This window comes from Martes martes (genome assembly GCF_963455335.1).
Source record: "Martes martes genome assembly, chromosome: 10".
Taxonomy (NCBI): Eukaryota; Metazoa; Chordata; class Mammalia; order Carnivora; family Mustelidae; genus Martes; species Martes martes.
In genome coordinates this window covers 4,963,528-4,977,474 of record NC_137898.1, presented here as the reverse complement: position 1 = coordinate 4,977,474, position 13,947 = coordinate 4,963,528, and the positions used below count along the sequence as shown (strand labels likewise).

Below are 13,947 nucleotides of genomic sequence, written 5' to 3'. Positions count from 1 at the left end.
CATGTTTGCGTGTGTGTTGCCTGTCACGGATCCGTGTGCGGGTCTCGCCCACCTGCCAGGAGGAGCGATGGGGCGTGTGACATCTTCTCACGGGGAACTCACCTGCCATGAGGAGTGTGATCAGAAACCACGCTCCCCTCCCAAGTGGCTGCTCCCCGTTCCTGGGCCACCTTCCCATCTGTTCAACATCGGAGTCTTTGGTATCTGGATAGATGTTAGACATGACTCTGGACTGTGACAAATTGTAGACCTATTCCCGCCCCCTCTCCACCTTGCCCGGCACACCCAGGGGTCCGCGCTCCTCTGAAGAGGCCCCGGTCCTGCATTCAGAGGCTTATTATCCAAGCGTCTGCTCAGCTCCGACCGGAGTTCAGCTGGAATCCTGCCAGGAGGATGTTGTCACATCTGTTGCCGGAGAACTTTCCTTTCCACGCAGATGCTGATGCGGAACTGGAAGGGCAGAGCGGGCACCCCCCGGACTACAGGTCCCATGATGTGACCCTCTCTGGGTCTGCTGGTCAGTGAAATTCTGAGTGTACGGGAGGAAGCTTGGGGTTCCTCACCTGCCTGAGTATGCAGGCCACCCAGTAGGGAGGCTGGGGCAGGTGACCTGTGACCCTGGCTATAGCCGTCGCCTTCCCTGTCCTCCATGACTACAGGACCCCAGAATCTGCCTGACAACCTGGTAAGTGGTGTACACTGATTTACAGAAAACCCGGGGCCGGGGGGCTCCCTTCCCAGGAGACACAGACCACAGATTTCACCTTCCCTAGTACAGGGCCCCGGAAGAATGCAGCCAGTCCTCTGGGCAAGGGGTACCCCAAGGTCCAGGGAGGGACTTGCTATAGGTATACAACGGCTCCCGTTCGTTGAGAGCTTTCTCTGTGCCAGCCCTGTGCTCCCCCAGGGGTCCCCAACATTCTCGGTTTCTGGCCCCCCCAGTACCTCGGTTATTTTCCACGGTGCTCCCAGGCTCAGGCCCCCTCGCACTCTCCGCTTTGGCCCCTGCAGGCCAACCCAGGGGCTTCTCTGTCCTGGGTGGGTGGAGTGGAACCGGCAAAACAAGCAGAGGTGGGGGCGGGGCTCCAGCCCGATGGGCGGGGCTCAGGGGATCCTCCCCCTCAGTGGGGGTCCTTGGGGGTTCAAAGTCAGCCCTCAACGGGCACACATCCGGGATGCTCTGCTTACCCCCACAGACTGACACTTCCCAGTCGGGACAATACAAAACCTCTTTAATTCTCATTTTCTATACAAAGTCGTGCCTCTTGACGGACCACGGGGATAGATGTGCAAAGCGTGAGACACACCCTGCGGGGGGGGCGGGTTGTGGCAGGAGGACCCTGTCCTTCGTCAGACCTGGGGAGGGGTCGTGGAGCGGGGTTGAGTTGGCTGCGCTGTCTCTCCAACCCTAGGCCCGGCCCAGGGATGTTAAAGCTCCACACGCTTCGGAGCGGCCGCAGGGTGCGTCCCGCATGGCAGGTGGCCCGGGGCTCTGGGACGTTCTGGAACCTGTGGTCCCGGGGAAAGTCCTTCCGGAAGATGCTCCTGGACCCCGACCCGAGACTCGGGAAACGGAGGCCGGCGAGCTGGCTGGGCCCCTCACTACTCCTCCGGCCCGTCGCCTCCCAGGGCCTGTTCGTAGGGGCAGGGCCGGCGGCAGAGGCCGTCCGGCTCGGGGCCAGGCCAGGGCCCCGCCGGCGGCGCCTCCTCCTCCACGCCGTCCCCCGGGCTGCCGCCGCTGCCGCCTCCATGCACGCCCTCCGCGTCGCTCTCGTCCGAGTTCTCCTCCTCCAGGTAGCGGTAGCCGCGCACCTTGTGCTGCGGCCGCGGGATGCGGGGCTGACGCGGGACCGCGCCCCGCCGCAGCTTCTGCTCCATCCACAGGTACGAGGCGGCGGCCGCCACCAGCGTCAGCAGCAGCACCCCCAGCTTGGCCTGTGGGCACAGACACCTCGCGGGATAGGTCCACTCGCGGCCCACATGTCCCCGCGCAGCTCCTCCTCTGTCCGGACAGCTCAGCCTCCTCAGCATCTCCCCGAGGGTAAAGGCTCAAAGCCCAGCTGTGCCCTTCGCTGGGGCTAAGACCACTGCGTCCCTGACACGCAGGGACCATAAGACATGGACCCCCCCCGCCCCCCCGCCCCGGGAAGATTTTGACCGTGACCCACAGCCAAACAGAATTCCCCATCCTAACAGTACACACACACACACACAAGCACCACATTCTCTTCTGTTTCAGCTTTTCAAATGTTGGTGGAGACCTGCTAAACAGACCCACCGGTCGGTGGGAGCAGAGAACGAGGAACCCTGCTCCCTGCAGGCTGGGAAGGGACAGCTCAGAGGTGACATCTGGGAACAGGTCATCACAGGACCCACAAGGTGGCTGGGAAGCACCCACAAGAAGAAGACTTGAACCCCTTCAGAGATGGGTAAACTGAGGACTGTGGGAAGTGAGGCAGTAAGAGGGTCTTGGTTTGGGGCCATTCAGTGGGCCTGACCTAGGACCCAGCCCATGGGGGTGGTGCCCTTTGGGCACTGCGAGGCCACAGTGGGCATTCAGAAAGTATGTGTGGCCTGGGGGCTGGCCGGTGGGGTGCCTAACACCCCAGAGACCCTCCTCCTGCCACGTTCAGGCTCACCTTCATGGGCAGGCTTGAGCCCAGGTACACCACGAAGATGGCCACCGCCTGCCACCAGTGGTAGATGGTGAAGATGAAGTCTTGCCTTTCTTTGTCCTCGTACAGGATTCCCAAGAGTGCTGCAGGCGGGCAGGACAGGGCAGGACGGGGAGAGGCGTCATCAGGGGCCCAGAGTGGCTGATCTCCCCGCTGGGACCCACCATAGGCCCAGCATTGGGCTGGTCTCAGCCCTTAGCCTTGGAGCGCCTAGAAAGCCCTTGTGAACAGGTCCTGGCCTGCCCCCTGGTGGACGCCCTGGTGGTTAGGCCGCCTGGGGAGCCCAGGAGAGGCAGGAACAGACAAGGCACCTTGCTGGTGGGGGGGGGGGGGTTGAGGGGGCAGGGCTGGGGGACGGACAGTTGGGCCTCCCTGGAGAGCACATGTGCGGCCTCCCAAGTGGAGTGCTCTATGTGCCGTCATCTCCTGTCCTCTCTTGGACCTTCGGAGGCTGTTTCTCCTCGCCCAGGACTCAGGCAGGGCAAACTGCTCGCAGCAACAAGCTTTCTGCAAATCAGACCTGACGTTGGGAGGTTCAAACCGTTTCTCAAGGAATCCTCCCTGGGGCAGGAAGAAAGAGCCCACCGGAGTCAGGAGACGCAGCCTGTACTCTCAGGACGGTAAAGGGCAGAGAAAGTACAGAGAGGAGGATTCAAACGCTGGCTCTGGGGATGACTCAGGGTGAGTTAACTCTGTGGCCAGGTATCTGGCCTGTAAAATGACACCACACGTATTGTGTGTTGTGTTCGGAGGTTTCAAGGCAAGAAAGCCTGCATGGTGCCTGGCAAACTGCACCGTCCCCTGCCACCCAGGACATTAACATCCCTGCCCCGAGGCCCTGTGGTGTGACTGTAGCCCTCGGGGCTGCTGGGAGGAGACACGGAGCCCCCAGCGTTCACGAGGAGGAGGCAGGAGGCACAGCTGGGTGGGCAGAAGGGAATGCCGAGTCCAGGCCCAGGCCCGTCACGGACCCGTGTTACCCAGGTTGGATGCCTCTGAGCGGCAGCCAAGAAAGTGTGGCCCCGAGCGTGGAGCTCCAGGCCCGGTGACAAGCTCAGATGGCTGACTCGGGGGGGGGGGGGGGGGTACAGCGGTCTCCTGAGCCAGCCCCTGCCCTGCCCACAGCAGGGATGTCCTCCGCCCCATCACACCTCCAGGGCTGACGTTCTGGCCCACGAGAACAGAAGCTGATGTGGAAGACACACAGAGCTGCGCCTGCGTGGACCAGCTGGGTGTCACCGGCCTGTGCCCGCCGGTGGGCAGAGAGCATCACACCGCTGAACTCTGACCCACCCCGCCTTTCCGCAAACAGGGCTCTACCTCCCAGTGCCCCTGCCCCAGCAGCCCAGACTCAGGGCGTGCACCCCACCACTCTGCAGACTGCGGCTGGGGCTTCCTGCCTGCTCCCAGCTCTTTCCCAGACAGCAGCCCTCCCTCGGGGCCCCTGGGTGGGTCAGTCCGTGGAGGTCCACCCGTACCGTAACAGATCCCCAGGGTACCCGCGGGAGCCTGTGTCTGTCCCTGGCCTGCAGCTCCTCCCCAACCACCCCCAAGGTCCCCACAGGGTCCTCTGCCATCCCAGGGCCCACGGCTGTACTCACTGCTGAGCCCGGTCTTATTGAGGGCACTGCCCACACCCCAGAGGACAGCTGCCACGTAGAGGATCCAAATGTGTTGCAGGACCCGAGGTGCGGGGGCCCAGAAAAAGAGGCTGAGCGTGAGTAGCAGGTGCACTCCGGCCCCAGCCACGAGGGGCACCTGGCGTGGCAGCCACAGCCCCAGCAGGCCCAGGACTGAGGAGGCCGAGGCGCCCAGGCTGTAAGCCACGAGGAGGTAGGCCAGGCGCTCCAGCCCCACGGAGCACACGCCGTAGCCCTGCAGGGGGGACAAGGGTGTTAGAGGTCCGGGCTAACTCCCTCTGAGGGTCATGGGAAGGCTGTGAGGGCACAGACAGGAGAAGAGGCTCGGACACCGTCCCCGGACACCAGGCTGCACCCCCACGGAACAACATCCCTTAGGGGCGGGATCCCATCTCAACTGTGAAACCCCTCCGGAAGCAAGCACCCTTGTTGGAGTCACTTCACACGGAAAGAAACGGAGGCCCAGAGACGTAAAATAGTTTGCCTAAGGCAGAGGGGAAGCGGGGGGGACGTGGGGGAAGCCAGGGAAGAGAAGAATGAGGGAGGGGAGCACCCGGGACTCACTCGTACACACATACATGTATCCGAAACCCATTCATCTTGTATCCGAAATACAAATATCCCCGGAAGTCCCGTATTTTATCTGGCAACGCCTCGCAGGTTGTACTTACCAGGGCGAGACCAGTGCAGGCAAAGAGCACCTCGAAGCCGCTGTAGATAAAGAAGGGCACCAGGTGCCGCAGGCGGAAATCGCGCACGTGCTTGAAGGGCAGCTGGAAGATGTTGCCCCAGCCCACGCTGCGCAGGTCGATCTCCTCGGTGGGCCGGTAGGCGGCTCCGCACAGGCCCAGCACCTGCGGACCCCCGAGCTGAGCTGGTGGGCAGGGCCGTCTGGCCGGCCGCTCCCAGGCCCCGCCCCAGACACACCCACAGCTCTGGGCCCCGCCTCCTAGCCCCGGGCCCCACCTCCAGACGCACTCGCAGATCTCGGCCGGGCTTCCCAGCTCCACCTCCAGGAGGGGGCCATGCCCAGACCACGCCCCCAGCACCTTAATTCTGCTTCTGGGGTTCCGCCCCCAGCCCAGTCCTCTCAGACCCTGTCTCCCACTCCGCCCCGGACCAGCCTTGGTTCCCTTCCCCTTGGCCACTGGGATTCCAACTCCAGGTTCAGTCCCGAGCCTCTAACCTGGCCACTAGGTTCAGGCCCCCTCCCACAGGACTCAGCCAGGACTCCAAGCCATGACCTTGCCCAGGCTGCCAGCAATGTGCCCAGATCACACCCCTTTCTCCCCGCCTCGGTCCCCAGACTTCACTGACTCCGCCCGACCCCATCCTGGGCCGCACCAGCAGCATGGCCAGGAAGGCCACCGCCATGAGCACACTCTCCACCACAATGAGGTTTCCGCTGCGTGGTAAGGTCCGCAGAACCGTCTTGTTGAAGCCCATGAGGATGCCCTGGCTGTTAGTACCTGCAGCGAGGGGGTTGGGGGTTGGAGAGTAGAGCACACTGTAAACTCAACCACAAAGAAATGAAGCAAGGCGGGCGGGTGGAGGGGAGAGTTAGAGGTGGTGGGTGAGGGCAGTGCTTGCAAAGGCACTGTTCATTTGGGGAGCAGTTTGGAGGTGAGGGCCACTGGGGCTGGACAAGCAGCAAAGAAAAGAGTGCCTCCCCCCTTCCCCCCTCAACTGCTTTAGTGCCAGGAGGCTGGACAAGGGGTACCAGTCCACCCCCCAACCCCATCCATTCACCCTGCAGGGACTGAGCTCTGAGGGTATGTATGCATGGCCCTGAGAGATATCCCCCAGAAGCCTCAGCCCAGATGGGATCTCTTCTAGGCAGCCTTCCTCGATGTACCCTGTCCCCATGAGGCTAGGTGCAATGTCCTAATGCATACTCCTACAGGGCTACATGCCTTGCCCTCTAGGCTCTCAGCCCTGAATCTGTGGGCAAGGGCATCCTCTCTGGACGTTCTCAAGAGCCCAGTGTCTGCTGGATGACTCATTGGGGGAGCTGTGCAGGCCCTGGCGACCCCACCCCATGAGGACTAACCGCAGCTCTGCACGTTGTAGAGTGTGTGGTTCAGGTCATACAGGTAGTGGTTCAGGAAGTAGATCATGGGCAGCTGGGCACAGGCGAAGCTCAGCTGTGGGCAGGAGGGCAGCTTGGGCCAGGCTCAGAACCAAGCTGGGGGCACAGGCATGATCTGGAAGGGGTCTGGGCACAGGCTTGGCAGAACAGGAGCCCTCCCACCTCTGGGGGCAGCCTCATGGCAGGAGGGAGTGCCCAGTGCAGGAGGACTTTCTCCTGCACAGGGAGGGGATGAGGTCTCAGTCACTAGAGGCAAGTAAGCAAAGGTTGGGCTCAAGAAACAGCAGTGGGACTAGAGAGATGAAAAGGCTGTGAGGTGGGCTCCAATGTGTGGGTTCTGGGCCTGGAATACCCTCCCCCAATGGCCCCACAGGTGGTACTCACATGGAAGAAGCTATAGAAGATGGTTTGGAAGACCAGGAGATATGGTGCATGGGAGCCCCGTGGCGGGCGCTGCTGGGGTCCCTGCTCATCCCGCTCCTTATAGTGGGAGTACTCGTAGTACTTCTGAGCCATCCTGGACCACAAAGGAGAGAAAGCTTCCCCCAGTCTGACCTCCAGCAGATGTCTCTGCTTCCTGCATCCAGGGCTATGGGCTACATCTCATGGATGGGGAAACCAAGGCCCGAAAGGCAGAAAGCGCCGTCCAAGGTCCCCCAGCCACTGGCAATGCAGCAGAGACTCAGCCAGGTCTCCAGCCTCCCGCCCTGATGCCCACCAGGCTCACCTGGTGATGTAGTTGCCCATGGAGGCCCAAAGAGGCACAATGGCCATGCCCAGGGCCACGGCTGAGGGCACAAGCGTGTAGTAGCGCTCCCAGTAGTTGGTAGAGACAAAGAGGGCGTAGATGCCCACAGCCAGGAACATCATCCACTTGGTGCCGAAAAACCTGCGGGCAGTGGGAGGAACGATGGCACCACGAGCCTACCCAGACTACTGTGGCCTCAGACCAGGGTGGCCACAAGCCACCATGAGCTCCAAGTCCCAGCTCGTGAGTTGGTGTGAGGTAGGGAGCGGATCCCTGGACTTGGAGTCAGGGGCTCTAGACGGACTAGCAGAGATACGGACTTGTTTGTGGCCTCGGGGGAGCCCTGTGTCCACACGCTTCAGTTTTCACAGCTTCACGCAGGCACAGAGCCCAAGCCACAAGCCTGATGGCCACTGCAAGGATGGAGGGAGATGAGGTGGGGGTGGGGGCTGAGTCAGTGGTCTACGGGCACATCCAGCCCTCGTTGTGCTCTGGGCTGACTGGCCAAGCCCCCTTCTCTGTCCGATCTCATGTGCTAGGACTTCAGGGCCCCCAAGAGCACAACCCAAACTGGCACAAGGAAACGAGGACCAAGAGGGACCAGAGCCAGGGCTGGGATCTCTTCCTCCCTGCCCATTGCTCTAGCAGCACTGTGCTCATTTGGGAAGTTTCTTCCCCACTGGCTCAAATGACCCTAATTTTCCGGTACAATTACTTTCTCTTCTATTACAGGAGGCCCTGGTTCTTTTATTAACCGTATTTTGCCGTGTAATAAATACATGGGATCTGATCTATTTGGGGGAGGACAAGTCACCAAAAAAATGTACTGTACGTTTTGATGGAATAAACGGGCGAAAAAGTAAAAATACTAACACTCATCACTGGTGATGCTGTGGCTTAAAAAATGAGGCACATGGCCAGGGTCATGCGGATTGGCATAGCCCTTCAGAAAATCAGCCCGGTAGTTTGGGCAAAGGGCAAGCTGGGGGTGGGGGACTCAAACTTTCCGACTACCAGGTGCTGCCTATGGGACCTGGGCAAGCTGCCGAATGTCGAACATGGGAAACGAAAGAATTAGCTGTTGTTATCCACAGCGATCTGTTTTAAGAGCCATAAAGCCTTTCGCATACCGCTACTCTGCTAAAGCCACTGTTAGAAATTTATCATAGCAATTTTTTTTTTCTAAGAAGGAAAGAGCTAGGGGCACCTGGGTGGCTCAGTCAGTTAGGAGTCTGCCTTCGGCTCAGGTCTTGATCTCAGGGTCCTGGGATAGAGCCCCACATCCCACTGGGCACTTAATGGGACGTCTGCTTCTGCTTCTCCCTCTACGTCTTCCCCTGCTCATGCCTTCTCTCTCTCTCAAATAAATAAATAGAATCTTAAAAAAAAAAAAAAAGGGAAGAGCTACAAGTACAACGTAAATGTGCAAAAAGGGGAGGGATGTGAATGTCCAACTTGGAGACACGACTGGGTGCCCCCACCTCTGCAGAGAACCGACCCTCCTAAAGTACCCGGAGTGAAGACTGAGGATTGGACCAAGATATGCGCAGCGAAAGGAAAGAAAGTAAAAGTGAGCGTCACACACAGCTCTGGTGACAAGGACATCAATGTTACCCATCTGTGCTGGGGGGACAACAAACAGCTGATTTACTGGCGGGCCTGGAAAGGATTTTCTTTTTTCTGATTTCAGTTATGATTCTAATGCTGTTTGTACAATTATGTTAAAGGAGCTTTGAGTTTTTTTGGGTTTGGAAGGTTTGTTTGCTTGTTTGTTTCTTATTTGTTTGGCTTTTGGTGTAAGATAGAGGAATTAAGACCCATCTAACCTGTCTGCTAGTCTCTGGGTCTCATCTGAGCAGAGACGCACCTCCGGAGGGTGGGGGGAGGGTGCTTGTGGAGGGGAGTTCACACAGGCCATAAGGCCAGACCAGATGCCTCCTCCAAGGCTCGGGTCCAGGGTAAACTCTCTGGGGCACCCGCCCAGGCGTGCCTTTTCAGTGCGAAATGTCCCTCAACACTGACCACGGCTGATCAGGCCAGGCTTGGTGCCTGGGTCTTGGGGACTTATCAAAGTCTCTCCAGAAATTCCACAGCTCTGATCCCAAAGGTCGCTCACCGTAGCTCCAAGCCACGGAGGAGGGCACTAGGGCGATGCCATGGGAGGCAAGCTGAGCGAAGGAGCAGGAGTGACTTTCTGTCGCGCCAAATGTGCCCTCGGGTGAATCTCCAGCTTCCTTCCCCAAACCCAGGTTCTCCCCTTCTCTCTCACCCCTCCAGGCAGGCAAGGTCTGTCCCCAGGTCCCGGCCCCCCAGACCACCATCGGCCAACAGCCCTCACATCCCTTCCGCATCACAGCAGCACCGCACCTGATGAGCACAGGCGTGTAGAGCAAAGCGGCGATGGGCGTCACGTTGATGCCCATCAGCATCTTGCTGTCGATGTCGGGCAGCCCCATGTTGCCATACTTCACCTCGCGGTAGGTCTCGTCATAGTGCAGGATCAGCTGCATCTGCAGGAGGCCTGGGGGTAGAGAGCGGGCATGGCGGCGACAGCTGAACTCCGGCGGCGACAAACCAGCCTGAAGGGACCTCCGGTCGCCAAAGGAGTCCCTGATCCCAGTGCCCATGAAGGAGGACAGAAAGGGCTGCCCGGACGGGGCCAAGCGTCCTGACAGTCCGTGGCAGCGCCGGCCACGCGAATCCAGACCCCCTACCACACCCGCACCCGCACACGGGCAGCGCTCCACATCTGGAAGGCCGCACACCTGCCCGGGGCGCCCAATCCAGCCCGCGCGCCCACCCACGAAGGCTCTGGCCGGGAGCCGGGGAACGCTGCCCGGGGACCCCACCTCCGTGCGGCGGGGTCACAGCTGCAGCCGCAGGGCGGCATTTGGGGAAGTGAAAGAGGAAGGGAGGCCAACCGGCCCCCTGGGTTTCTCCTTCCCTGACCCGGGCTGGGAGGGGAGGCGGGGGGAGGGCGCGGGTGGGAAGCCGGGGGTTCTGCGCGGGAGCGCGCGGGGCCGCCTACCCAGGTAGACGCCGTAGGTGAGCGTGCCGCCCGCGCTGGCCGCCAGCACGTTCTTGAGCACGCCCAGCCGCTTGCGGCGGTAGTAGCGGCGCTCCTCCTCCTCCTCGTTGTAGTTGGGGTACGCGCCCACCAGCTCGTCCAGCTGCGGGGCACGCACGGCGCTCGCACGCGGGCCCGAGGCCGCCGGAGCGGACTCGCAACTCCCGCGCGGGAGGTCCCGGGTCCCCGCCCCCCGCCCCCCACCCTACCGCACTCCGGGTCCCCGGCCCCCCACCCTGCCACCCGGGAGGCCCCCGCACTCCGGGTCCTCGCACCGCCCCCCCCCACAGACCCGTCCCCGCTCACCGGAGCCCCGGGCCCGTCGGGGACCCCGAGCCGGTCTTCATCTCCCTGCGGCCCCGCGGTCCCCGCCACCCGGTAGAGCGGCGGCACCGCCTCCATGGCCCGACCCCGCCGGAGCAGTGGCGGCGGCCGCCCCGAGAGCGAGCTGCCCGCCGGGCACTTCCTCCCCACGACCCGGCCCCGCCCCGCGGGCCGCCCCCTCGCGAGGGGCGTGTCTAGGGCGTCCGGGCGCGCGTGGGGGTGGGGGGCCGCCCGGACCCCGCCCCGGGGAACACGCGGTGTGAGTTCAAATCTGCGCGCAGCCGCCTGATGGCTTTGCGACTTGGGGGATTCACTCCACTTCGGTTTGCCTCGGTTTTGTCACTCCGCGCCGCTTCCCAGGGTGTTACCGGATGAATGCAGAGCCGCAGCCGGGTGCCACGCCCGTAATAGGGTCTCCACTGCCACCCCGAGCCCCACCTCCTGCCCCCACGCGGCGAGTTTGCAGGTCAGCAAAGAGCCCCCGTAGCAGCCCCACCGAGGGCCCCCACAGCGCGGACTCGACGGCCCGTGCCCGCCTCCCGCGCGCCCTCCGCTTGCAGCTTGGCGTCTGCCGGAGGGAACTCTGGCCGGGGCTGGAAGACTGAGCCGGGGCGGCTGGGGGACTGCGCTGGGTTGGCGCTGCGGCAGGTCCAGAACCTCCCCGCGGGGTCTGGGCTGCGGCGAGTCCCCGAAGTTCTTCCCTTGCAGGAACTGAGGCGCCTCAGCCCTGCCTATCACCCTGGCTGGAAACACTTCGGAAGCTTTTTGTTTGTTTTAAAGATTTTATTTTTATTTATTTGACAGACAGAGATCACAAGTAGGCAGAGAGGCAGGCAGGGAGAGAGGAGGAAGCAGGCTCCCCGCTGAGCAGAGAGCCCGATGCGGGGCTCGATCCCAGGAGCCTGGGATCATGACCTGAGCCGAAGGCAGAGGCTTCAACCCACTGAGCCACCCAGGCGCCCCGATACTTTGAAGCTTTTTAAAAATACACAGTTCCCAGGCACCTGGGTGGCTCAGTGGGTTATGCCTCTGCTTTCAGCTCAGGTCATGATCTCAGGGTCCCGGGATCGAGCCCCACATCGGGCTCTCTGCTCAGCGGGGAGCCTGCTTCCTCCTCTCTCTCTGTCTGCCTCTCTGCCTACTTATGATCTGTCTCTGTCAAATAAAATCTTAAAAAAAAAAATGCACCTGTAAAAATGGCTATCAATCAAGAAGACAAGCAGTAACAAGCGTTGGTGAGGATGTAGAGAAAAGGGAATCCTTATGCACTGTTGGTGGGCTGGTAAACTGGTCCAGCTGTTTTGGAGAATAGCCTGGAGTTTCCTCAGCAAGCTCATGATAGAACTACCCTATGATCTAGCAATCCCACTCCTGGATGACTATCCAAAGGAAATGAAAATGGGTTATCAAAAATATATCTATACTCCCATGTTACTGCAGCATTTTTTTAAAGATTGAATTTATTTATTTGAAAGAGAGAGAGTGCACAAGCGGTGGGCGGGGGGCAGGGGGGAATGGCAGGTAGAAGCAGGCTCCCTGCTGAGCAAGGAACCCAATGTGGGACTCGATCCCAGGACCCTGGGATCATAACCCGAGCCAAAGGCAGCCGCTTAACCAACTGAGCCACCCAGGAGCCCCTAAGATTTTATACTTATTTATTAGAGAGAGAATGTGTAAGAGAGTGGGGCCAAGGGGCAGAGGGAGAGAGAAAATCCCAAGCAGACTCCCCGTTGCGTGAGGAGCCTACATGGCTCCACCCTAGACCCTGAGATCTTGACCTGAGCCAAAACCAAGAGTCAGATGCTTAACAATTGGAGCCACCCAGGAGCCCCACGGCAGTATAATTTACAATTGTTAAGATATGTAAATAATCTAAGTGTCTGTCAATGGGTGGATGGATAATGGAGATATTCTATACACATATACAATGACCTACTTTTTTACAAGACCAGTGCTCTAACCCCTGAGCTATGGAGCCCAATGACCTACTTTTTTAAAAAGATTTTATTTATTTATTTGACAGAGAGATCACAAGTAGGCAGAGAGGTAAGCAGAGAGACGGGGTGGGGCGGCGGGGAAGCAGGCTCCTCGCTGAACAGAGAGCCCAATGTAGGGCTCGATCCCAGGACCCTGAGATCATGACCTGAGCCGAAGGCAGAGGCTTAACCCACTGAGCCACCCAGGCACCCCTACAATGACCTACCTTTAAGCCATGAGGAGAAAAAGGAGATTCTGCCATTTGCAACAGCAGGGATGGACCTCAAAGATAGTAGGCTAAAGGAAATACATCAGATGGAGAAGCACATGCATAGTATCTTCTAGGTGGGATCTAGAGATGGCAACAAAACTGACTCCAAAAATCAGAGTGAAATGCCGGCTGCCAGGGCCAGGAGTGGGGGCATGGGAGAGGCATTGCTCAAGGGTACATACCAGCAACTGGAAGATAAATGAGTCCCGGAGCTGGGTGCAGGGATTACAGACAACCAAACCGTATGATAAACAGTAAGTCTGGTGAGAATCTAGGTCTCCGTTATTCCCACCTCTAGAGGGAATGATAAGTCCGGGATGTGACAGAGGTGTTAGCTAGCATTACTGGCAATCACGTTGCAACATAAATGTATCCGATCAGTATGTTGTATACCTGAAACTTACACCATATTATATGTCAATTACATCTCAATACAAAAAAGTGTCCTGTTTCCCTCCCCCGCCCCACTTTGCCCATGTTGCTCTTTCTGGCTGGAGGACACTTTCTCCTTCCTTCCCACCCTCAGGATAAGAAGCCACCCTGATGAAGGGTACAGCCCCCACCTCTGACTTTCCCTCCTGGCATTTCAGTGATTTAATGATCTCTTCCCCCACCCTCCCTCCCCCCATCCCTGGCAAATGCTCACCATGTTCCCCTCACACAGAGGACTGTGCCAGCACTTCGTAGGTGGTCCATAAACGTGCGTGGGTGGGTGGCTGGGTGAATGGGTGACACATACGCATCTCAGAAGCGTTGCTGGGAAGGCGGGCGGCTGGGGGCGTGGAGGGCACGAATCTGCAGAGACTTCGGGCATCAGCTTTCTCCAGACCACATCCAGGTGCAGACGCGGGGTGAGCAGACAGGTGGAGTCATGCCCGAGGTGCCCGGAAGTACGAGGTCAGGGGCAGGAAGAGACGGACAGCAGGGATGCAGCGGGTGCTGGGCGGCCAGGAGGCTGCGGTCGGAGAACTGAGGTGCGTCGCTCTGGGGAATGACTGAGCCCCAGGTGTGGCGGTGGTGCCGGGTGGGAAGGGATGACGAGGTCCAGGAGGTCATGAGGCAGGTCACACAGGCCTTGTGACACCCCCCCCCCAGGAGGATGCAGTCCTGTAGAATTCAATGGGTGAGCCGGAGACGTGGCTGGGAGGGGGCAGAT

The 13,947-nt window shown here is 59.9% G+C and overlaps 1 protein-coding gene across 1 annotated transcript; it reads right to left on the bottom strand.

The window, feature by feature from the left end:
• Positions 1-1,215: 1,215 nt before the first annotated feature.
• UNC93B1 (unc-93 homolog B1, TLR signaling regulator) lies at positions 1,216-10,700 on the bottom strand. The gene is made up of 11 exons (XM_080817490.1): positions 10,526-10,700; positions 10,181-10,322; positions 9,520-9,673; positions 7,132-7,293; positions 6,789-6,921; positions 6,366-6,459; positions 5,660-5,784; positions 4,987-5,169; positions 4,277-4,550; positions 2,640-2,758; positions 1,216-1,935 (listed from the first exon to the last, which is right to left on the bottom strand). The coding sequence occupies exons 1-11, from the start codon at positions 10,619-10,621 to the stop codon at positions 1,603-1,605; spliced, it is 1,815 nt and encodes a 604-aa protein (XP_080673616.1). The 5' UTR covers positions 10,622-10,700; the 3' UTR covers positions 1,216-1,602.
• Positions 10,701-13,947: the final 3,247 nt, after the last annotated feature.

Coding starts and splice junctions, on each gene's coding strand:
- UNC93B1 (XM_080817490.1), bottom strand. CDS start 10,621: ATGGAGGCGGTGCCGCCGCTCTACCGGGTGGCGGGGACCGCGGGGCCG. Junction 7,294..9,519: donor TACACGCCTGTGCTCATCAG/GTGCGGTGCTGC, acceptor CACTGCCCGCAG/GTTTTTCGGCACCAAGTGGA. Junction 6,460..6,788: donor TCTTCTATAGCTTCTTCCAT/GTGAGTACCACC, acceptor TCCTGCCCACAG/CTGAGCTTCGCCTGTGCCCA.